The 25,849-nt window shown below is 33.7% G+C and overlaps 1 protein-coding gene across 7 annotated transcripts in view; it reads right to left on the bottom strand.

Annotated features, from left to right (window-relative positions):
- PRPF40A (pre-mRNA processing factor 40 homolog A) overlaps positions 1-25,849 on the bottom strand; it is a 61,186-nt gene continuing 35,337 nt past the window's right edge. For 2 of the 7 annotated variants that reach the window (XM_061135294.1, XM_061135298.1), the window contains exons 6-26: positions 25,519-25,629; positions 24,046-24,166; positions 23,752-23,805; positions 21,962-21,986; positions 20,931-21,302; positions 18,890-18,998; positions 18,326-18,390; positions 17,815-17,979; positions 16,869-16,977; positions 15,782-15,932; positions 14,129-14,262; positions 9,588-9,702; positions 9,324-9,427; positions 9,114-9,230; positions 8,684-8,821; positions 8,339-8,434; positions 6,057-6,143; positions 5,874-5,970; positions 5,731-5,792; positions 4,755-4,886; positions 1-3,325 (exon numbers count right to left, since the gene is read on the bottom strand). In XM_061135294.1, the coding sequence (XP_060991277.1) occupies positions 3,233-3,325; positions 4,755-4,886; positions 5,731-5,792; positions 5,874-5,970; positions 6,057-6,143; positions 8,339-8,434; positions 8,684-8,821; positions 9,114-9,230; positions 9,324-9,427; positions 9,588-9,702; positions 14,129-14,262; positions 15,782-15,932; positions 16,869-16,977; positions 17,815-17,979; positions 18,326-18,390; positions 18,890-18,998; positions 20,931-21,302; positions 21,962-21,986; positions 23,752-23,805; positions 24,046-24,166; positions 25,519-25,629 (2,457 nt within the window). In that variant the 3' untranslated portion in view covers positions 1-3,232. The remainder of the gene's footprint in view (positions 3,326-4,754; positions 4,887-5,730; positions 5,793-5,873; positions 5,971-6,056; positions 6,144-8,338; positions 8,435-8,683; positions 8,822-9,113; positions 9,231-9,323; positions 9,428-9,587; positions 9,703-14,128; positions 14,263-15,781; positions 15,933-16,868; positions 16,978-17,814; positions 17,980-18,325; positions 18,391-18,889; positions 18,999-20,930; positions 21,303-21,961; positions 21,987-23,751; positions 23,806-24,045; positions 24,167-25,518; positions 25,630-25,849) is intronic. The other 5 variants (XM_061135296.1, XM_061135299.1, XM_061135297.1 and 2 more) reach the window with 3 other exon arrangements.

Below are 25,849 nucleotides of genomic sequence, written 5' to 3'. Positions count from 1 at the left end.
TTTTGCTTTTAGAAGTGTTTATTTAGTTTTTTAGCTTTGCAATTTACATTTAAGTTACATAATGAACACCCTATAAACTCATTTTTAAAAATTCATTCATTACTCTTTGCTGGGTACTATTTGATTAGCTCTCTCAAATAGTATCCAAGTTTTAAATAATCCTTAAATAAAGGAGTTACCCCTATCTGGATGCAAAAATAAAAAAGTGGCTGCCTAGTCAGCACTCAATTGATCATTAACACTGGAAGAAAACCAGGATCACCTAGGCAAATGATTCTTAACACAGGATGCAGGCCCCCTGGTAACTGAATGAAAACTATGGACATTCTTTTCAGAGAAATGTATACAGATATTTTAAGAAGTTTTATAGTCTTACCACTGTGAATTAAAAAGACTGCTTTACTCTAGAGGCCAATCCCTTTCATACTATTGTTGTAAATGGGGCACAGTTAGCAAAAATCAAGATGAAATGGCTGTGATACTTTGAGCATTTTCAGATTTACTTGGAGGCATAAAAATTATTTTCATTGTTGAAACACATGAATGATCTATAGGTTGAAGCTCCTTTGGGTAATGATAATGAAATGGCATCACTATATTAAAAATGTTGGGACCACTGCTTTTATTTAAAAGTTTTATGTTGTTTAAATACACTTGGGAGAGGTGCAAAGAATTCTTCATTTGTCATTAACTTTTTATACCAATTCAATTTTTCCACATAGGAATTAAATACTGGAATTTTATATTGGAAGGAATAAAAAACATCAAATATTTGAAGTCCTGATTTTGATTATTAAGCATTACATTAAATGTATTACTGAATTTAATCCAAGAGTTCATTAATATTAATGATAATGAGGGAAGATAAGCCCTTAACATTTAGTTAAGTCTGAGGCTTAACTGAAAAGTATAAATTCCCTTTATCTGAATATAAACATGCTTTCTGTTTGAACACATTTTGAACATAACTGTTCAGCTCTAATTAAAACCATATTCTAAGACATTTCAACTTTATTAGACTGAAGATTTAGAAACCTAATAAAATGGATTAAAGATATTCACACATAACTTATTTTAATAAAATCTACCCATCACCTATATCCCAGGCCATAGGATCTTTCTGGCAACTTAACGCCATTTGATGGGATCAATACAGGATTACAGTCACTTCAATTACATACTTTATAAAAAGCATGTTGTATTTTGCTTTACAACTCATTAGTTTTGTTTTTAGGTCAAATAATTTTCATGGTTGGAACAATAAGAAAACTTGAGTTTGTACTGTCTTATGGAAATCTGAAGGTGTGATATGACAGTATCTCTATAATATAGAAAGTTAATTTGAGGACATGCTAAATCACATCAATAGTTTCTTAATATAGGAAAACTAAAAACTTTTTAAAAGTTGTACTTTAAAAAATCACGATTCATGGAAGTAATTAAAATTTTACAGATTCTAAATTCTGTGAAATGCCACCAGTATTCCCGCCAATATTTTACTTTGATGTCCAGGTCAAGTGTTTGACATGATAAGCAATATTAACTATTATTACAAAGGGGCCTCTGAAAATTAAGTCTAGGCAACTTGCCTGTGATAAAGTTATATGTTGTGGTTCTAATATACAATAGGAGACTGACCTCAAGCAAGAAACTGGCTTTGCATTTTCTGAAGATAGTGATTTTTACTTTCTATAAAGTCATGTCGTATTTCACATCAAAAATATGACTTGGCATTGAGAAAAGTTCAGGACTCCCCCAGCCTTCCCCTGCGGCTTTCAGGAGTAGATACTAGATTTCATTGAAACACAGAGGGCAGAGATGGGAAAAGTCATCCCAGTCTGTCCCACTTTCAAATTCATTAGAATGGTGAAGGGAAAATGAACTTTTTGTTCTTCTAAATCCCAACCTGAAACAGGATTGCCCCAAGTACCCAAAATAAAAAATACCTAAGATAATACCAAAGACTGTGTGCTGAAATTTATTTACTTAAAAAAAAATCTCCTGCACTGAAGGAAAATAGTATAAATTACATTACCAACCTTCAAAAGTTAGCATGTAAAAAGTATTCTAGCTTCAAACCACTGCCTTTCTTAAAGTATTCTGTAGGAAATTCATAGACCAAAAACAAATACAGGGGCCTGTATGATTTATAATATTCTTAAATATTAAAAAAGGAAAGTAACTTAGCTATGTGGGTTAGATAAAGCAAAATTTTAGGGGTTTAGTATCTTAACCTTTAAAGAATCATACAATTTTTTTTTAAGAGCTGAGCAGTAGAAATAAATACTAGTACACACTAGAAGAGAAGATTTAATAATTGATAAAAATGTACAAAAATATTCAAATCAGAAATGCTTTAGAATGTGTACCACGAAGTCAATACTTCTCAGTGAGTAGGGAAGGTAAAAGACTTCCTCAATGAAAAAAAGCAAGAGAAAGTTCGGATTAAAAAAAAAAAAAACTGTTAAAGAAATTGCTGAAGTCAACATTGATTTGTTTTAGACAAGGATATTGCAGCCATCACTTAAAGTTTGGTGGCACATTCTTTAGTAGGTCCTTAAGGCAATATATTTAAGCTAATTTACAATTTGATTTGATGTTAACTTTTTAAACATCACCTCAAAATAATGCCCTCACAGTAGCCTTTTTAAAATGTATTCAGATGTTCCATAAAAAATAATGGTGGCTTTATTATAGCAGTGCTGAGCAGCACCACTACAGTTAAGGGTCTACCAGGTTTCCATTATGAACACTTATTTCTGAGTTTACCATAAAAGATCATATCGTCTTTAACCAGTTGGGTAGTGCACAAAAAAGCAGTTTATCAGTTGCTGGTGCTTTTTTTTGTACTACTAGGTATCAAAATTTTTCCATTATATCTTCAAAATCCAACTTCTATAAAGTAAATCAAATCACCTCATGACTTACACTTTAGAATAAAGTAGAGACACCTGCAGTTATCAGTAAATTGCCACCTTTAATCCATCCTGCAGTGCCCTATGAAAGGGTCACAGAGACAGTTATGACTGTATGAAAATATGATTCTTGATACAGAATCAAAAGTTATTTTCAATTTCCTTTGCTTTTATAAAGTCCACAATAACAATACTTAAATGCACTTTTTTTTTTCCTGTGATATAATTAAAACCCAGTGTTATTTCAATTGAACTTAAAATAGAGTCCCTGGTCTGAATTAGACTTTAAATCATACTGTAAACATATTTGGTATAATTTATTGATCATCATCCAGTTGCTCCAAAAGGGTCCTTCTGCGCTTTTCCAATTCCCCTTCACTCAGTTCACTGCCAGAAGTATCCCAATTACCCTGAAAAACAACAATGAATACAATTGTGTCAGTACTCAAAAGTGTAAGTAGTAGTGAACCTTTGAAAAAAGAATATAAAATCTACATGGATTCTCTTCCATAAAAACGAAGGCATCACAGACTGATTAAAGACGGATTTCTTTCCCAAAAGCCTACTAATGAGTTAACAAAATACTCCCTGGTTACTTGGGGAGTCAAGTAACCAGGGGAGACAGTTCTCTCAGAATGGAACTCTTCTATGGTGTTTACTTTCAGTTTAATATGTAAATCAGGGAGAATAGTAGTATCCATTTCTTTTCCTTCTTTCTACGTAACTGAATATGAAACATCTTATTTCCATTTAATGGAAGCTGGGTGTTCATTTCCTAAGTATTCTTTAAGTATTATTCTAGCTAAGTATTCTTCACTAATTTTTCAGAATCTAGGTTATCCTGTTATACCATAGTAAAGTATTATCTTTTGAGCATTATTATATTGTGCCCAGAGTTATGAGGACAAGTTGAGACTGGAAAAAATTTAAAAACAACAAAAACCACACAAGACACTTTGAGAAGGAACTCTTCAAAAGTAGACTGTTCACCTATATATTCCATCACCCTTCAGGGATTCCATTAATCTAATGTAAGGACACTTAAGTCGCTAAGTTAAGTACAGAGGAAATAATCACTCCTCACCAAAGATGTGCGTCAGACTCTCCAGTGCTGTTTGAAAACAAACACCCCTCCACCCTATTCCCACCAAAGGAGAAAATCCGAAGGGAGGATGAGGACTTACCTACCCTAAACTCTGAGGTGGTAATATTTGCTAAGCCCACAGCATTTGTGGCATGAACGGCAAGGTGAAGAAGGCTTGTGTTACATGCTCTGCCACACACATACATATAGGGGAAACTAAGGACTAACTATGTAATTCGATATTAAAACATTAGATCTGGCTTATAACATCCCCCTATTTGCCCTCACCTCTTCCCTCCCAATGATTATTTCTAAAAGCTGTTGGAAAGCTACCTATTGAAACAGGATTTAGTAATGATGCCAACGTTATAGGATTTACAATGATGCCATATTGAAGGAAAACCCAATTTGAGTTGCATCTGTTAAATTTTATATTCTTAAATTAGGTAGAAAACATCCATTGGCATTTCTTAATGAGAATGTACAAAACTAAAAGAACATATCCTTTCTTAGTGGGTTAAACAACAGAATGCCATGTTATTTTTTTAATGAACATGAAATTTAGGATGCTTAAAACTAAAAGAACATATCCTTTCTTAGTGGGTTAAACAACAGAATGCCATGTTATTTTTTTAACGAACATGAAATTTAGGATGCTTAAATTGGGTCACACATGATAACATACGTTAGAAAACTACTTTGTATGAAAAGCAGCTAACTGGTAGATACAAAGAGGAAGAATTCTAAATACTTACAGAATCCTTTCCAGTCTTTTTCTTAGGTGATTTGTGTTTTGATTCTGATCTTTGTCTAGTTCTGTCTTTTTCTCCTTCCCGGTCTTTTTCTTTTTTATCCTTTTCTCTTTCAGCATCTGACTCTGGAGAGTCCTTTGTAAATAAAAGACAATGTTAAAATGGTTACTTTATCAAAATGCTATTAGGAAAAAACCCCCTATATTAGTAATATTTAAGAATACCCACATTTAACACAGTATTTATGTATTCCTAGAGTGGTGAAATCTGAATTGATAACCTCAAGGAATCTAAAACAGTCCAAAGATTCATGGCAGCAAGCTGGTCTTTCCTATGGGAAAGACAGTCTGATGATAGGGTAAGTGAACTCGCTCAGTCGTGTCTGACTCTTTGCGACCCCATGGACTGTAGCCTACCAGGCTTCTCTGTCCATGGGATTTTCCAGGCAAGAATACTGGAGTGGGTTGCCATTTCCTTCTCCACGAGATCTTCCCAACCCAGGGATTGAACCCGGGTCTCCCTCATTGTAGGCAGGTGCTTTCCCGTCTGAGCCACCAGGGAAGTAAACTGATAGGGTAAACCATCACTAAAAATGGGTCACTAAATCAGGTGTACCTTCATCCCTAAGATTAGGTGTATCTTGATGTGTATCTAAGACCAAGAACCAAGAATAGAGGAAAAAGTTGTTTAAACTTGCGGTTCTCAACAATAGCTATAACACACACACACACTCTCCCTCTCGGGTCTTTCTCTAAGATTACTATAAAAAACCAGGGTGGGAATACTAACACTGTTTATTATTATTTGTTAAGTTCACCAAAAGATTTTATTGCAAGATTAAGGTGAATCACAACTATGAAACTCTTGAGTTTAGGTGCTCACCTAAACTCTGCATAGGACCAAGCAGAAATGTCTACTGCCACTGAGAAAGCTAAGGGCAAAAGCTTAAGTGCAGTATAAAAATCAAGAGTTTGCTTACTGATTTATGTCTTCTCTTCTTGCTTTTCTTCTTATGTTTTTTTGATTTCTTATAACTTCTCTCTAAGCAGTATGAAAAGAAAAGTGTCAGAATTTGAGGACATCCAAATGCCAACGATTTTAATCACGTTAAAAGATGTTTACCAGATTCAGCACTAGAAGAATGTTCTGAAGCAGAACGAGACTCTGATCGCTGTCTTTTTTTCTTTGAATGGCTGTCATCATCATCTGAATCTGACCCCTACACAACACAAAAAATTTTATTCATAATGATGCTAACAAATACTTCAATATACTTATGGTACCATTTTAAATAAACTTCCTTACTGATCGAGAGCGGGAGCGCTTCCTGTGATGTTTTTTAGATTTCTTAGAATGCTTCTTGTTCTTTGAATGATGATGTTGACATTCATGCTACAGGGGCAAAAGAAAAAAATTACAAAGCTCACACTTTAGATAACAGATCACAGAGAATTTTTAATAGTTTTGCAAGTTAAGTTCTTTTTAGAGTAAAAACCACATTCATTTTGCATATTTAGGATGTACTCCCCACCTTGAAACTGTGCAAAGAGTTACTATCACTTAAAAGTGAAGAGAACATTTTAACTATCCTATACACACTCATTTCACACCTAAACATAATGTTTAAAAGTATTAATAAAATACTTCTTAGAGCAATGAGAACGGTGTGGGTACAGTGGGGACAACTGATACCCTCTATAAAGGTATATTTCTTTGGAATAGTCATACTACTTTCAAAAACAAGGAAATATAATTATATTTTATTTATTTGATGAATGTGGCTTTTGTCAGTGAGCTAGGTTCAGCACTGAAATAAAGAATTATCCCAGAGTCATCTGTAAAGGAGGTTAGTCTCAGAAATTAAATACAAAATCTACTTTCTTTTCAAGGAGCGTTCCCTTCCTAGTCAAACTTAAGATATCCAAAGGCAATCTAACTACACATGAAATCAAAAAAGGAAATGTTCTATGAATTTTAACTCTTTTACTAGAACAATGATCAGGCTAGGAGAGGGGAATTGCTGCAGTGAAAGTTCCCTACTCCCAAACATATCTAAGGATTTGTAAATAAATCTGTTTCAGTTTACAAGTAAGTGGAAGGGGAAAATCTGGTTCAGGGACTGTCATTTTTCATGTCACTAACTGTTAACTCTTCTTCCTTTTCTACCTCAAGGGCCGTTTTTGAGGTCCAAATCCTTTTCTGGTATTTTCAGCTCTTCCCTATGTGGTCATCAGCTCCATTTATGACCTCATCACTTTACCAGCACAGATCATGAAAGAATCTTGTTGTGGACATTCCTGAATTGGGGGAAAATATTAACACACTACACTATAGCAGAGGTTCTCAAAATTAAATGTACATTCCAGTGCTTAAGAATCTTGTTACAATGATAATTCTGATACATTTCTGCCAATGGGGCCTGAGGTTCTACATTTTTAACAAGTTTACATGTAATGCAGATGCTGCTGATCCGAGTAGAAAAGATCTACAGGCCAAAAACACTAGATCTAAAAGCAGCTGAGACACAATATATGGTATATGTGGGGCATGTTAACAGAAGATTGTTGTCAACACTGACACTTATCAAGGACAATAAATCTAAAGAAATTGTCAACAATTAAGTTACCTGCTATTCCCAAAGACCATGAACATTACAAATTTAAGTATATGCTAACTTCACCTTGCTGTGAAGTATTAGTTTGTCCAAAACTGACGGCAAAGCATAACTGGTAAAAGCACTGGCCCTAGAGTCAAAAGCCCATGCTGGAATCCCTTCACAGCAAATTACTTTTCCTCTTGGCCTCAGTTTGCGCATCTGTAACTTCACAGGGCTGCTGTGAGGATTACATTTGTATATGTAATATTTGTAAAACATAACATGGGCACCAAACAATAATTATTATTGGTCATTTAGCATATTTACTATCTATAAGTGATTATCTGAAATCTTCATTGAAATACCCTTAATTCAGCTAGTGGAATAACTTGCAATTTTATCATTACTTGTTTTAGCAAAAACTTACTATTTTTCAGAACATCCCTGAGCTTCCAACACCTCTGATGTAGTATAATATTTGAAATATGCTTAAAAGTGTTTTCTACCTGCTTTACAGATTCTCAGTTCTTTACAGGTTTATTAATCATTCCATGTGACTCCTAAATTGATGAATTTTCTGTAACACTGTATAAATATGAAACATATGAACTGTCTTCACTAAACAGATCTTTACCTTCTCATGCAAGCCTAGTGTGTTTCATTTAAAAGCAGTTTCTACAGAATAAACCATTCCCTAATCATCCTAGATAGTTAAGTACATTTGTATAAAAGTAGAGATGGCTGGATGGCATCACCAACTCAATTGACATGGGAGTTTGAGTAAACTCCAGGAGCTGGTGATGGACAGGGAGGCCTGGTGTGCTGAGATTCATGGGGTCGCAAAGAGTTGGACACAACTGAGCGACTGAACTGAACTGAACTGAGTGTAATTTAGGAAACATACTTTGATCATTCTAAATTCTTCGATTAAAAAAAAAAAGTTTTACACATTTTGTAACATATCAGCCACTTACAATAAAACTAAAATTACCTCAAGCACATGCATAAAATCTTTAAATATTCGTTTTCTTTCAGATTCTAGAGTTATATCCTCAAATGCTGGCTCTTTTACAAATCTCTCCCGGATCTGAAAAATTCAGATATGCAATAAAAATATGAAAACTGAGAAAAATATACCAATATGACTAAAAAAAACAGCAAGTGAAAATTGACAGCCCAGCCCCCTCAGTCTTTATTTCCATTCCTCCAGTATTCCTAAATACCATCACAGCTGAGTGCACAATCTTCAAATAACTTCAGTTTATCTCTGTAGCTATGAGAAAGAAAAAGATTTTTATTTTCAACTGTAAAGGAAAAAATTTATAAGTATACATACATCTTCCCAGACAGCATCCAATTCTATTGGAGGAGTAGCTTGTTTCAACATACTCTTAAATGCAGATTCTTTTCGTTTCATCTTCCGAGCCTCCTCTTTTTCTCTTTCACGTTCACGGGCTTCTGCCTTTTCTAGTAACTTTTAGAAAACATATTTATGTATACAGTACAATTTAACTTGTGTTAAATTCATTATTCTCCCATCATCTATAAGGTAAGGGCCAATTAATTTTAGCAAAGGGAGTTTACTATCACTCATCTCTAAGTATATTATCTGTAGCCCTATTTGAAACAGTGTCCACTACTCTGTAAAATACTATTTCTATTCCCTTATTTCAGGAGTTTACATACAACTTAAGTATCTTTAGCCAAATGTATTAAAAACTGTTTTATTAATCTAGTTGTTTATAATAGTAAGAACGATAACTTACACTATTGAAAGCCAGCTTAATATTTCCTGCATCTAATGTGGTTGATCTTTTAGTTGAACTGATTATTGCCACAAAGTCTTCAAAAGTAGTATTTACTTCAACTACAAATCCTTTATCCTAAAAAACAGAAATCTTGTTAACATTAGTAACCAAAAAAACAGCATTATTTTAAAAAATATGCCCCAGACTAAGTTAATAGGATATATTTACCTTCAGAATGTCTTTTATTATCTTCTTTTCATCATGATAACGTGCTTTAAGATCCTCAACATAAAACTTGAAAAGGTCAAGTGCAGTTGATCCTAATGAAAAAACTAAAGAAGTCAAAAGCTAGCTCTAATCAAAGAGCTGCAATTACTTTTTTGTTTATAAAACAAAAGAAAGAAAGCACACCCCATGCCCCAAACACAACCACTTTCCCTGTGGCCCATTCCAACTATCATAACTACAATTTAGGAAAAAGAAGACTCTCACCCGGTTGACCAAGCATATTAGTGAATCTAATGTCAGAACTAATTGTTGGATACAATTCCATCCAAGATGACATAGAATGCAGTTGTCCATGTTCATGCAGTTCATCTAAAAATATCTGGGGGAAAGGGACAACAACGATGAACTCATTACATATTCAAAAGCCATCTTTAAGGACTTTGGAAATATTGGTATAACATGAATAAAAATATATGTTAAAAACAGCAATATATAAAACTCTTCCACCAGTATAATCACAAATGTGTTTAGGTGCAACTGATACTTGCTCTTTGATGAAAGTAAAATCTGCTTTTACATAAAGAAACTATTTTGGGCTTCAGACAAAAGGACTGCATTACTTTTACAGACTTCAGTTTATGTGCCCCTTAAGACAGACCATCATTTCCGGTTTATAAATATGTGTACAAATAAAGTCAAAACACTGGATATCACAAATAATGAGGCTAAAGAAGGTACACGTGCTTTTATTGTAAAACGTACTTTTTGTTTTTAAACACAGCACCTAATGTGTTCTGGAGGATTCATTTTTTATTTAATTTTCTTTTCTAAGAGGAAGACATATAATTTTACTAAAGCAATACACAGAGTTTAGGGAACTAGAACTTAACCTCCATGTCTGATTTTAAAACCTATTTCTTTTTTTCCATATTATTACTATAACTTAAACACAAATTTTTATAGGCTCACTTTATTATTATTATCTTTACTATTTGCTTACTTTCAGGGCACTATGTTGACTTCAATAGTCTGCAATTTTCACATTTGCTGCTTCCTGAAATCCTTAGAGTTTAATGCTGTAAGTGTCCCTAAACTATGGTACAAATTCTGTTCCTCAAATTCCTGTACCTGCACTGTTCAATACCACAGTCGCTGGTCAAATGCAGCTTCTAAGTATCATGAAATATGACTCTGAAATGAGATCTTCCAGCGTGACTTTGAAGGTTTATTACCAAAATAAATATTGGTTGCATGTTAAAATGAAAATATTTTAGGTATACTGGGTGAAATAAGAGGTTACTAAAATTAATATTAGTTAAATTAATAAGAAATTACAATCATGTATGTGGCATACAAAATTTTATTCAATAGCACTGCCCTGAATGATACCAGACAAACAGCCCCACTTCTCTCCAAATGGGAATAAGCATGTCGATTCAGTCTCTATATCCAAAATTTTCTCAAATCCTTTCATCCTTACCCTTCAACATAAATGGGAGCTTAACAATACCCCTGCTACGTGATCACTAAGTGATCACACTTCTCCTTCTGTGGAATCCTTAAAATAGCTTGGAAACCATCTTCAATGATGCTCTCTAGGATCTACAGAATCTACTCTATCGTAACTGCTTTGCTAGTATTTGTTTTACTTCTTGGCTGCTAAGATCTGATAAGTCATAGAATTTTGACACTGAATCTACTTCAGTAATGATGGAGTAGGAGATGGCAACTCACCCCAGTATTCTTGCCTGGGAAATATGATGGATAGAGAAGCCTGGTGGGCTACAGTCCACAGGGTCTCAAGTCAGACACGACTTAGAAACTAAACTACCACCACCACCACTGTGTTTCAATAGCCAATCTAACTTGAGTGAAAATCGGAAATCACTTGAGATTCTTTTTAAAATATGAATTAAAAAAAAGATATTCATAATTTACTTTTTAAAGATCATCAGATAACTCTGATGTGAATTCAGGTTTGGAAACCATTATGCTAAACTGTATGGCTTTTACTCTCTTTTATTGGGTTGGCCAAAAAGTTCCTTCAGGTTTTCTCCTAAGATACTATGAAAAACCCAAACAAACTTTGTGGCTAACCCAATATTTACTAACCCCATCTTGGGAAGGATGGGGACAAGATGGAAAGCAAGCAGCTTCAAAGATGGCTGAGGCTGGTTTTCAGGAAGCAGGAAATGTGAAAATTGCAGACTATTGAAGTCAATATGTTTCCCTGAAAGTAAGCAAATAGTAAAAATAATAATAAAGTGAGCCTATAAAAATTTATGCTTAAGTTGTAATAGTAATATGGAAAAAAGGGTTTTAAAATTAGACATAGGGGTTAAGTCCTAATTCTCCAAATTCTGAATGCATTGCTTTAGTGAAATTACATATCTTCCTCTAAGAAAATTAAATAAAAAATAAATCCTCCAGAACACATTAGGCCTTATGTTTAGAGAGGAAGGCTCCCAAAGCTGGCACTAATGACTTCTTAGAGCTTGTAAACTTTTGGGGGGCACAATGCAGGATGGGAATCCTGTACATTGGGAGATGTTTAATCAATACCTCTGGCCTCTATCCAATTAGATACTAGTAGTAACTTCCCCCCACACCATGACCATCAACAAAATGACTAGTTCAACACCACTCCAACTCAATAATCTCTTTTCCCTCATCTCCTTCCTTCTTTTTGATCTCCTTATATATTGTCCATGATATAATTACTCATATATACTTGAATAAACCTTCAAAGATTTTACCTAATAACAGAATACCTCCATCTTTGAATTCTTTCTTCATTCCTTCCATCTTGACTGGTCTCTCTTACCAAAGAAAAGCAAGTCTTAAACCCTGAACTATCTAATCAAAACATAAGACAAAGGTCTAATTTTGCCTCTACCTTTAATCTGGACTTTCCTGGTAACTCAGACGGTGAAGAATCTGCCTGCAATGCAGGATACTTGGGTTTGATCCCTGGGTCAGGAAGATCCCCTGGGGAAGGGAATGGCAACCCACTCTAGTATTCTTGCCTAGAAAATTCCATGAACAGAACAGCCTGGCAGGCTATGGCGGGGTACAGTCCATGGGGTTGCAAAGAGTCGGACACACTGAGGGACTGAATTGAGGGACTAATACTTTTAACCTTTAAACTATCTGGCAACTGTTTAACTTTCCCTAGATGTCACTAAAGGCCTTACATGTTACATATGTAACAAATTCTTTCAAGTCTTATTTCCTAAGATTCTCAACATGTGCTACTTTCGGTAAATCTCTATCTTAAGCAGCTATTTCAACAAACCATGTGAAGAAATGGTAAAAACAAAACCACAGATTGCAGCACTCTCCCCCACTAAATTTGATTCATTAGGTCTCAGAAGGGTTTTGAGAATCTGTCTTTCTATTAAGTTTCCAAGAGACAGTGATATGCTGGCCCATAATTAGAGAACTGCTCTAGCCCATTAGGTTTCTCTGCACAATTAGCCTATGTTATTCCCATGATCATATTTCAGCTTTCATTTCAGCCTGAAATAAGCTGAAAGGGTAGTTCCTTTAAAAACCAATGATGTTGGAGTTCTATCTACCTCCTTCACATTCAATTGCTAAGAATTTAGTCACATTACCATAAGTAGTTAGAAAGGAGGCTGGTAAACCTAGATTTTAACCAAGCAGTCATGCACCCAGAAAGGGGAGAACAGATTTTTAGGAGGCCGATTAGACCTATAAGATAAAATACAACAAAAATAAGGAAATCTGGGTCACAGAAAATATAAGAGAAAGTACAGTATCAATTCTGAAACTGGAGAACATGGAGCAGAAATCCTAATGCAAAGGCCAAAAGCATCTTTTTGCTAAGCCTAAAATATAGCTTTCTATCACGTTAGTGTGTGTCTGGCATGGTTTCTGATTACTACTGATATAACTGGACAGAGGAGCCTGGCAGGCTATAATCCTCGGGGGGACCTGACTTGGTGATTGAACACAACAAGCACACCCGCAAGCAAAAGCATGTTCTATTGGTTCTGCTACAGACATGCAGCTCAGCAATCTTCCGCTGCTGCTCTGCTTCCTTTAAAAGGTCTATGTACAACTTAAAAGAGACCTACTGAATCAATTTCTGAGGGTGAGGCTCAATAACCCCTGGTTTTAACAAAACTCCAAATGATTGTTTGGGAAACTACTAAGATAAAAGAAAACCATCAAGAGTAGTAAACGTTACATTCTTATGGAATGAAGACTGCAATAATGCTATTGGCTGTGGCATTGAAGGTGACTGGTGATCTCTGGCACCATGGGGAGTTGCACTTATCCTAATACAGGATTTAATGAAAGAGATCCAGTAATTAAAACATGACAGAGATTCAAAATAAGGCTATACAAAGAACCTGTAATTTTAGCTCCTCTGTATAGTGTTTAAGAATTATGGCCCATCCTCAAAATCATACCACAGCATTCCCTACAGTTCTCTAAAGACCTAAAAATGATTTAGTACTAATGACTCATCACACATTTTATTTTCAGTCCACCCTTATGCTATCGATTCCTCTTTCCTGAGTGAAACCATACCTATCAGTATTCACTTTAAACACCAAATCTGCCATAGCCTTCTGTGTTCCTCTTGCCTGGAATGGCTACTATCCTTAAGTGGATTCATAACTAACTGTATAATTTAAGAATTAAATGTCTATGGATCCTCTGCAAAGCCCAAGTTAATTATCTGAGACCAGGATTCTCAAAATTGCTTATATCACTGTTAAAGGTCATTAACCATATTACAAAATTAAGCTGAAAAACAGAGCTTTTAAAATTACCTGAAAAGATTCTCTATTTTTACGCTGTCGTCTCCTTTCACGAAGCAAACTCTTTTGTTTTTCTTCTTCTTCTTCCTTTTCTAAAGCCCGAATGTGTTCCTCAAAACAAATTAATGCATCTTCTTTATCCATATCTAGAATTATGATGTTATAAAAAATTAAAACATCAAATATCAGTAAAGAAAGAGGTTTATTTGCATTAACTCCCTAAAAAGTTCAAATTCACTTTATCAGAATACCTGTATTTAAACTCAAATATAACTTTTAATTATCTAAATAGGAAATGTTTAAGGAAAACTTCTTCTTTATATAATTATTTCTTCATCTTTTATTTACTTCTTTATGGCCATGTGCACAGCTTTCAGGATCTTAGTTGTGAGAAATGAAGTATTTCTGGTCATATTAGTAAACAAGGATTTAACAGTCATCAGCAATTGCACCCTCCAATGCGGGCTCTAACGGCACTCAGGAAAGAGAAGAGTATCTGCAATCTGGCAGCCATCAGGCTGCAGCCACTCCCTAAAGTGAGTCCCACAGAAGCTCAGGATGTGGGGGAAAAAAACAGGATACTGGCCCCAGAGAGCTGAGATGCGTATTTTAAAGGAATGATTTCAGTGAGCCCAGACTCTTGCACCTTCCTAAGCATAGTAAAGTGCTAAACTGCTAAATTCCTTGAGGTATCTGGCTTCCTTTAATTAACAATAATTTTCTGACTTTCAGACTACCTGCCCTTGTTATAAAACTTCTATATATCCTGGCTCCTCCTCCCGCCTCCTCAGAGCAGTCTTCTCATGGTTACTTGAGATGCCCAAGTCTACTGGGCTTGAAGTCCTAAAAATTTCCACCGAATAAAACATAACTCTCAACTTCTAGGTGGTCACTATTTTTTAAGTCTCCAGCTCCCTGATCCAGGGATCATACCCACGCCACCTGCAGTGGAAGAGCAGAGTAAGAGTCCTAACCACTTAACTGTCAGGGAATTTCCATATGGAACATTTCCAAAAGACTTCATTAAAACATACACTGAATTCAAGGATGGAACCAAGACAATATATATGACACAAATAATGAAAATAGAATTGTGATAAACTGGTTAGCAATATCAGAATTACCCGAAGAGCTTTTCAAGTATAAAATTCTATGCCTTCCCTCAAACCTACTGAAGTATGGTATTCAAAAGGATAATCAAGAAAGCTGTAATTTAATAAGCAACTAGGTAGGTCATAAATAAGACAGAACTTAGGGAAGCTTACTACAAGACAATGCTAATACTTATTTTTTTTTTTTTTTGCCTTTTGTGAATCTCTATAAAGCCATTACCTCAAGAGCAGAGCATGATAAATCTGGTCACTAACTTAGTTCCCATTAAATCATAAATAAATAGCAAGGCACAATTTCAGGTTTGACCTAATAAATATATTTCAGTGATACTTGATAAAGCTAACTTCAGATTTTGGGAAAAATTTTTTGTATTGTATCACAAAACTCAGAAAGAAATATCTTATCTGGAAACAAACAAAACAACTTTGCAGGAATGGACAAACAATTATGCAAAATTCAGTTAGTGATCTCACACACAAAAAAAAAGTGACCAATTTTCCCTGCTGGACAACTATTTAAAAACTATTCCTTCCACTTAGTTGTAACTCTTACTCTGTAATTCCTCATCTTCTGCAAAAGTTGGATTATCCATCAGATACTGCTGGGCTTCAGACCAAGTAGTAGAATATGTCACATTAGCCATGTTGTCAAGTATGTTTTTTAAGGCTTCCCAATTTCTCTTTCGCAACTGCTTTGCTTGCTCCTAAGTAAAAAAATATGAATAGACGTTTTAACATTCAAATAAAGCATGATGTATGAAATGCAATCAGTGAAGGTTTCTTCACATTCTGATGTCCAAATTTCAAATGCTACCCATTTACTTTAAATATCAACACTCTTTACCTTTTCAGTACTCTTGCCTAACTGCTTCTCTCTTACCTTCAATTTTTTTAACTTCTCTTCTAAGACTAACCTGGAACTCCCACTCCCCCTCACAAAATCTCTTTTCCCACAACTATGTATTGTAGACACTGTCCAAACAAAAGTTACTGCAGACAAATCACACAACAGGTAAATGATAATGTGTTCAACCACTTTCAGTGATATTCAAATTTTTGTTAATAATACTTACATTTCTATAAGTCTCCTGGAAGACTGGATAACATATAACTTAGTGCATAATAAAACAGACATGAGCAAAACTAAATGTATTTGCAGGACAGTATTTTAAAAACACTACCCTACAAATACATTTTAATGGTAACAATTACATGTTACTGCCATTCTTTTAAAATAACCATAAATTAATGCCTTGCAAGGAAAAATACTGAGTACTTTCTAAACCCAAACAAGCTTTAAAGAAAAAAAAAAAAAGCATTTTCTAAGTGGGCATAAGACAGGCAATTAATGACAATCTAGGTATTAGCTACTTCAGTAGTCGTGGCAAAGACTTAGTTGTCCTGTGGCATGTGGGATCTTCCCTGACAGGCACTGAATGCATGTCCCCTGCATTGGCTGGTGGATTCTTAACCACTGGACCACCAGGAAAATCCAAGAGCTATTTATTTTTTAACTTAACTTCTAATAAACAGATCTACAGCACCATATATAGTAGATAAACAAGAATGGACATGTTATAAAGTAACTCCTAAACAAGAAACATGCTTAATCTATAAATACTGTTAACAGTGAATAATACCTTTTCTTTTTTTGAAAGAAAGAATAAAACATCTTCATAGATTTCAAGACGATCACGTTCTGATATTGCATTCCAGACTTCCATCTCTCCAAACATTTGCTCTGCTTTTCTGTTTGTTAAAAAGACTAAATGTTTCTCTATTATACCAAAAAAAAGTAATTTTAAACCATTTAAATTTTATTCTAAATTTAACATCAACAGATGGACACTCTTCCACTCTTAAGTTCATAATGGTATTATAAAGGAAAACTTTGGTAATTAAGAAAAAACAAGATAGCTTAAGTCTTGATTTCTCCTTAGAGACAGTGGGGATAATATCAATTGAGCAATGTTTTGCAGTTAGGACTACCTCTATTTCTTAAGGCAGCTACAGAGACTACCAAACCACCCATGGAACTAAATTACAGACTTCAAACTCTAAGAAATTTAGTTAACAGATAAAATAAGACTACTTAAAGAAATGAAGAGTTTTTCAGTAAGGCTTTTCCAGAAGAGTGAGAAAAATAAGAAAAATATACAGAAAATGAACTCAGTACCTCGTTGCAAAGATGTTAATACTGAATTACTCACAATCTTAAATAATAAAGCACTCAAAAATGAAGAATGCTACGTAAATGCAAATTTTCAAAAAATGCTACACATAATAAAAATGGCCCATTTCTATTACACAAATACAAAAATAATTGAACTCATATTAAGGAGAAAGAAGTCAACATTTCATTATTAAATAAAAGTCTTTTTCCTTTTTTGTTGTAGTCCCTAATTAATAATTAAGTTTATAAACTCCACATTTAGCTATTGATTTATTTTATTTTATGAAACCACCACATTGACAATCACTTAAGCTTTATTTAATGAGCATCTACTCTGGATTAGTTATTGAACCTAGCAGAAAGTCTAACATGGAAACACAGTAAACATACAACATTATCAGCAAAAATCTTACTTGTATCTAGTTGTGGAAGTCATTTTCTCATGATTTTCAAGAAAACGCTGAAAGGATTCCTTAGCCTCTTTGTATTTGGATCTTGCTTCTTCTTTTTCTTCTTTCTCTGTTTGGACTTTATAAGCATTAAAGGCCTGCTTTTTTTCACTCAACTTTGCTAAAGCACTAAACAAAAAAAAATCATGTAAGAGTAAATGAAGATGATCAAATGTTAGTGTCTTGAAAAAATAATAAATTTCATTCACAAATTAAGAAAATTTCAGTAAGTTACTAAACACAGAAAATAATTTCTACTTTAAAAATTAATTCTAGTATCTATAGAAGGGTGCCCACATTGTGTGACAAACCTTTTTAACTTTTGGTTCTTATCAGACATAAAGCAACTCTATTACTGGTATCCAAAATAACAAGAAGATCAATGGGAATAAAAAGTTACATTATTTGACACAATTTAAATTCTCTAGGCTTGTTTTGCTCAAAGTAAAAAGTAAACAAAAAACTAAAGTATTACCTATATCGTGGATCATTAATGATCATTTTCATAGCTTGCTCCCATGAAGCATTTGATGGTACACGCTGAAAATAATTTAATGAAAAGTTAAAATTTCACACAAAACAGTAAGTCATACAATAGAGAACAAAGTATAATACTCACTGCAAACATCAAGCACTTCCCTTTGCAGGAGTTTTAAAAAAGGTCTAAAAGATAATTTATTGACACAAGGCAAATGTGTTTAACAGTCTATAGATTAAAAAGAAAACTTAAAACTGAAATTGAAACAGACCATGAATACATTAATACTTTCTTAAGACTAGTGATTAGAAGACAGAAAAGTTTTATGAATAAAAGCTTTACAGTAAAGACCGAAGCGGAATGTGCTATGTAGTACCTTATACATTTTTTTGGTTGGAAGTTTTAAAAAAAAGTTAAAAAAAAATTTAGTTCATTTTCAGTCAAAGCTATTTACAGGATTAGTATTTTTAATAAAAGCATCAAGGTACTAACTGCATTAAAGGATAATTTCATTTATTAGATACTTACTATATATCATATAAAAATCTACACTATAAATACCTTTTCTTTTAATAATTCTTTAAATGCTTGTTTTGCCTCTTCTTTTGTATTCCAAGTATATGTTTTTTTTGCTGGCTGGCTTTCTTCCTCTTCTTTTTTGGGAGTAAAACTAAAGAAAGATTTATACATGGTATTTATAATTTAAATAAACACCTGCTTTACTTCAGAAAATAATGTTTTAACTACTCTAATGTTTAGGCAAAATCTGACGATTTTAGAATAAACTCATCTATAAGAGACACATTTAATGGAACACAAATACTAGTATATATTTTCTCTAACATTCAGTTATTAAGACCTTGCACAAAGGCCAAAGTAAACATTTATACTGTAACACTATTTTCACTAGTCCACAAGTTTATACTTTCTAATGGCTTATAAAACTTACTCAATGCTCTCATTTTTGAGTCTTAGTAACAGGCTTTGGGCAAGTGTGCATAAAATAAGATGTAGAGATCAATCTCAATAGAGATTGGCAAACTATGACCCCTGAGGCCAAATCCAGCCTGCTGCCAATTTCCGTAAATATATCTTTATCAGAACATGACCCTGCTCAAGAGTTTGCATATTGATCATGACTGATTGGGTACTGCCTCAGCAGAACTGAGTCACTTTGACACACTTTATGACCCATAAAACCAAAAGTATTTACTCTTTGAAGGTTTATGAAAAAGTCTGCCAAACAGTGATCTCAAACAGAAAAGAATTACCCAAGAATTAGCAACTATACTTGGTTGAGCCATCTGTATGAAAAGTTGTATAATTTTAACATACCTTCCTTTACAGAAGAGAATGCTGGGAAAAAACACACCGGGGGGGGGGGGGGAAACCTCAATCCCCCATAGTTAAGCTGAATGCATAGGGGAAGATTATGGAGTACACACTAACAAAAAATGCAATTAACTCACACCCTCTGAATCACACCCAAAATACAATTAACTCATCCCAATATTAGTTTGGAATACTTAAAATTATCAAAAATATTGGAAACAACATGGCCAAAAATTACCAGCTATAAAATGATCTATAAGTAATTGAAATCAAGTTTAATGACTCAAGCACTATAAGGAAACAGAAAAAAGGAAGCAGAAAACAACTGTTTGTTAAAAATGTGAAAAATTATTGTGAAACAATAGGTACAAAAAGATGTAAAAGAATATTACTCTAAAAGGTCTAACGCCTACTAGTAGGAGATTACTTAATGTTCATATAAATAATAAAATGTCTGTCATCATTCAACATGATGGGATATGGGATCTCTAATGATGTGGATGTCTCTGATTATTTTAAAAATTAAAAATATGCACATACTTTAAATGCTTAGAAAAAAGGGCAGAAAGAATAAAAATCTTAACTTTTTATGCCTTCAAATATACTATATAGATATCTTTTTAAAGCTTCTAAACATAAGAAAAAAGATTACAAAGCTATTTTCACTTTGGAAAATGCACATTAAAAATAAAAAAAGTTTATAAAAAGAGGGAGATGAAAGCAATATAAATATTAAGATGGGTTATCATGTTTGGATCTTGATATCATGGCTAATATTTTATTTTAATACATGTGGGCATCTTTCAAGTCAAGAAGCATAGCTCAAGGTTACTTTTTATAGCTGCAGAAAGCACAGCCATATGAAATTACAAACTGTAAACTTGGAGATGCAGCTCTCTGGCTTTATGAAAAAGGTTTACCAATTTGGTCCTACTAACAGTTTTCCTATATATTGTTAAGTGTTATCTTGATTTTTCCATATTTGTTCAGTAGCAACTTATAGCAACTTCCCTGCAATGCTGGGCTAAGCCATAACTCCGACTGAAACAGACTCACCCCATCACCAGCACTGCTTTCTAAGCTTAAGTCGATTAGTTTTTCAAAACTTTGAGAGCAAGATCCCACAAAAGCAAATCTCAAAAACTGTTATCTAAAGGTGTATGTTTTGATTCTCAATTTTTAAACATTTATTGACCATTGACTAAATCAGCAATTTCTTGTATTAATGACATCTGCTACTGATTTGCAGAAAACAAGTTACTAGACTTACTCAGCTACAGTTTCCTGCTTAGATGTTTCTTCTCCAGTATTACTAGACACTTCACTTTGATCCTGAACAGAAGGGGTACTAGTAAGTTGTGCTTGTTCTTCAGTAGAAATTGTTACTGTATTTTCATTATCTACAACAGTAGCAACAATCGAAGTAACCTCAGGCTCAGGAACAACTGGAACAGTCCCACTGACAGTACTAGAGGCAGAGGTGGAAGCACTGGCGTTGGCTGCGGCAGCAGCTGCTGCGGCTGCGGCTGCCGCGGCAACAACAGCAGCTGCTGCTTCTGCAGCAGCCATGGTGCTCATTGTGGTTGGGATTTCTGTGGTAGGAACTGGGGCTGCTGATGTGGTGGTGCACTCTTCTTGTTTACTATATGTTTAAAAGAGAGAAAACTGGTCAGTTCAATACAAATAATTGAAAACACAAATAAAGTTTGTTTTAAATTATTATAAAATCAAATGAAGAAGAGAAACTAAAGGGAAAAAGGGCAGTATTGCCAAACTATTAAGCCATCTAAAAAGATTAAAACCACAGTATGAAACAGAATTACTTTAATTTGGCAAACATTTGTGATAACATATAACACACTGATGCAACAATCTGCATTTCCAAAACCAATAATCATTTTCATTTACAAAATGTCCTATTAGATTGTATTGTGCCTTAAAATTCAACTTATATTGCAAATTTCTTTAAATTTTATTTATTTCACCCACGCAAAGGAAAACCTGGGTAAAGGAAGAGATAGATAAAATATTTCATCTGTTCTCAAATTAACCAAAATCAAATTTTGGACTTTTCTGTAATGGTCTTAATTTGGTAAGGATGTAGTCCAAATTCAAATTAACTGTCTAGGAGCATCATGTGTGTATCTTGAGTACATCTCTTCCCCTGTCCCAAATCTTCCAAAGATATCAAACTATCAGGCCTACCATGTTAAATACTATTTATAAAGACAATTAAAACAAGGATGTTATAGGAGGATGCTATAAAATTATAAATATGTACTGATGTCCAAAAGTGCTTACCTGCTTTCTTCAGCTTTGATCATTGCTATTTAAGAGAAAAAAAGAAAAGTTGTAAACACTACATAGTTTTTAAATACAATCACTGAAAACAACTTTAAAAGGAGATAAAAAGTTCAATACAGTAAGATTTAATTTACCAGCCTTAAAAAAAAAAAAAAAAACCACTACATTTACAGTGCAAGTGCTCTATAAATTCCAGGACAGAAATTAAAGAATAAAAACAAATTTTAAATAACAGCAGGTTTTAGGAGAGCTTCTTCCCACAATGCTACCTTCTCAAAGGCTGCTGGCTACTGCAAAAACACCCTCAAAGTATCTGCGTAATTCTGGAATAAAATAACATTTTCCTCAGGGATAAAACCATCTGCTTTTCTTTAAGACACTAAATTCAAAATGAGATTGAATGTATGTTATGAAATTCCAGCACATATATACTAGCATTAATAGATAGTTATGCAGACCAACTATTTATAGTAGGGTTATATCAGAAATGAGCTTGGCGTTCCTTACATGAGTGAAGTGGGCATCCACCTATCTACAATAGTACTATTAGCTAATGCTAGTATAGAAATATAAATTGAGCTTTAAAGATCTTCACTCAATGTTTCAGATTTCAATCCAGTTAAAGTAAATTTTTCTTTACAGGTAACAAAGATGTCTCATTTATTCACATTATTAGGGAATGAGGTGCTCCATGTAAATTATAACATAAGCTTAACTCCATGAAAATATTTTTGAAACTTGTGCCCTTTGAAAACATACTGAAGGGGTTATCACTACTAATTAACAAATTCTTCAGATAAAATGATCATCCAAGCTAATGAGGTGACACAGGGAAAAGTTAAATAGACGTAAGACCACAGTGCCTTTCAGTTCAGTTCAGTCGCTCAGTTGTGTCCGACTCTCTGCGACCCGGTGAATCGCAGCACGCCAGACCTCCCAGTCCATCACCAACTCCTGGAGTTTATTCAAACTCATTCAAACTCCATCGAGTTGGTGATGACATCCAGCCATCTCATCCTCTGTTGTCCTCTTCTCCTCCTGCCTCCAATCCCTCCTAGCATCAGGGTCTTTTCCAATGAGTCAACTCTTCACATGAGGTGGCCAAAGAAATGCTTATTCTCTTTCCTGTCAGATGTCATCTTATGTTTCAAATAGTCCCATTCTCCTACAATTTGTTTTTTCTAACTGGATATAGATTATCATCAGATTCTAGTAGAAGTCAGAGTAAAAAATAAATTTTCAATTCCTACCCATAATCTATTTTAAGTCCTAGGTAATATTCATAGATTTGCAGGAATGTTCTGAATAGTTGAGGATGCTAGAATATTCTCCTTCTGTGAGGCATGGCATTTTTATTTAATTTTCCCATAATAAACATAAAGGCTATTTTGCAATATTGTGCTAAAATAAATCAGCATTAAATGCAGGTCTGACAATATGTTAACAAAATTTAAACTGATAAAAAGAGTTCAAGGTTCTCTATCTGCTAAATGAGTTAAGTCACATATTCCATGTATGCACCAACACTCACAACTGTCTTTAGAAATATTGTATATGATGTCTTTGTTCAATTATTGAATGATGCTTTTTATTTTGTTTTAAAAAAGAAAGTCAAAGTACAATGTTAAAAACTACAAGCTCATTTATAATATAACCCTTAAATGAAAGGAATTTTTTGAATTAGAAATTTCTCACTGCAGATTTATCCAATTATGGTTAGTGAACATTAGTGACATACTCTAAAAATGTTAAATAATGACAGAAAATGAATTATCAAAGCAGCTCACCATGCAGGTTTGATTTTGTAATAAGACTTCCAGCAACAATGGTATTCTGGTATCCTAGTTTCAGTGGAATCAAATCAAATAAAAATCTATTTAAAATCTATAGAACTGAGATCTAGAGCAACAAGAAAATAAGAGCCCATAAAACTGTTATACCATTTAAAATGTTCTAATCACTTAATTTAAAAAAATAAGGCTTTTGATTGAACAATCCTATTTATGAAGGACTGCTTCAATGTGAGTAACACACATATATATATAAAAAGGAACATTAAAAATTATTTTTCCCTGTTTTACCTTCAAGATCTTCAAGTTCTTTAGGTTTGGCCCAGCGAGATTCTTTTGTTTGAGAATTGTAATAATAAGGCTTTCCAGAGTCAGACTTGTACTCCTTCCAAGGGCATTTAGATAAAAGTTGCTAAAGTGAAAAAAATAAAAAAACTTCAGATAGCAGTAATAGATTTAGCCTCTTTTCATCATTCACATCACTGATTTTACTAGGTATTATCAACCCATATAATTCTAAACCTTGCAAGATGGTGACAATATAAACAACCACTGCAGAATACTTACTAAAGAAGAGATGTTACGTTATTTGGATATACTATGTTTGTCTAAGGTAATGTACCTATTAAGAGGCAAAGACAAGATTCAAAACCAGTTCTATCTGATTTTCAAATCCAGATTTGAATGCTCTTGCCATTTACAACTCACCACAGGTAATAATTACCATCCATTTTTCACAAATATTAATACAAATAGGAAAAACAAAATTTAAGACAAAGCAAAATCTGATTTAGTCATGTTTAGATTTCAGTTTCACAAACAATTTATCACAAACCTATGTGACTACATCATGTAAGGAAGCAGTTTAAGTATGATATATTGAGAACCTAACACACAGAACCTGTTATGGTGGTGGGATGAGAATTCTACTGAAAACAAATCTAATCAGTGTCTGGGACAAATACCTATGGGATAAATAAATAATTTTATCATCTGCCAAATTCCCTTCCCAAGTATTGATATACTATCATTACTGTGGTGGCCTGAAAAACACTTTTTACCTCTTCAAATTCTTAATTAAGAACGGGAGGAAAAAAAGAAAAGATGCCAACTAGGAAAAACTTTCAAGTATAGCTTTGAAATGCCAGATCAACTCTCACTTAGGACACCAGAGTTCCGAATTAAACCAAATGGAACACTGCTTACCCAGTTTATCCCTTCAATCTTACTTTCATATTTGTAGAGTTTGAATGGTAAAATTTACAACATGATATAATACATTCTCAGGTGGGGGGTGTATTTTTCAAAGACATAATTTCCCATTCTAAAAGATGGAAGTATTTTAATTTAACTTCATCTCCACGACATTAGCTTCATTGGAAAAACAAGCACCCAGAAGAAGATATCTGAAATCACTCAGGTTTGATATAAAGAGGAAAACAAAGACCAAATGGAGAGAGAGTACTTTTTTTCTTCCAATTTACTCTTTAAGTCACTTTTCTTTTAATTGATAACCACCTGACAAAGGTTCCTGAGCATGGGTAAAAATCAGTAAATAAAACTGGTTTGCTCATAGAAGGGAATGAATTTTGTCTTTTTGCTTACTGGTGTGACTGTACAAACTCTTTTCTCCTCTGAATGCCTTTGTAGCATCCTTTTCTGATATAAGCAGTACTATTCTTTGGAAAGCCAAATATCTACCAAAACCCTTAAAAAAGAAAAAAAAGAAAAGAAAACTCTATTTAATCTCTAACAAACTTTTACCTCAGCAGGAGTTTTGAGATCATCTGGTTTCTCCCAAGTAGACTGTTTTGTTTCAGTATTGTAGTAGTAGGTCCTTCCATCAGGTGATTTATGTTCAGTCCACATTGATTTCTAACGAAAAATATTAATACAAAGATTCAAATTATGTAACAGTGACAATGACAGTAAACATGAATGTTATTAGTTTCAAAGCAATATATGAAGAAATTAAAAGTATAAAATGGGCATACTTTTGAATAACTGATCAACCTAAGTAGGGAGGTAACTGAAAATAGAATTTTTTTTTTTTTAAAAATAGAATATTTTATAAGTACTTCAAAAGCAGCATGGA

Source organism: Dama dama, chromosome 33 (assembly GCF_033118175.1).
Source record: "Dama dama isolate Ldn47 chromosome 33, ASM3311817v1, whole genome shotgun sequence".
Classification (NCBI taxonomy): Eukaryota; Metazoa; Chordata; class Mammalia; order Artiodactyla; family Cervidae; genus Dama; species Dama dama.
This window is presented reverse-complemented; position numbering and strand designations above follow the sequence as displayed.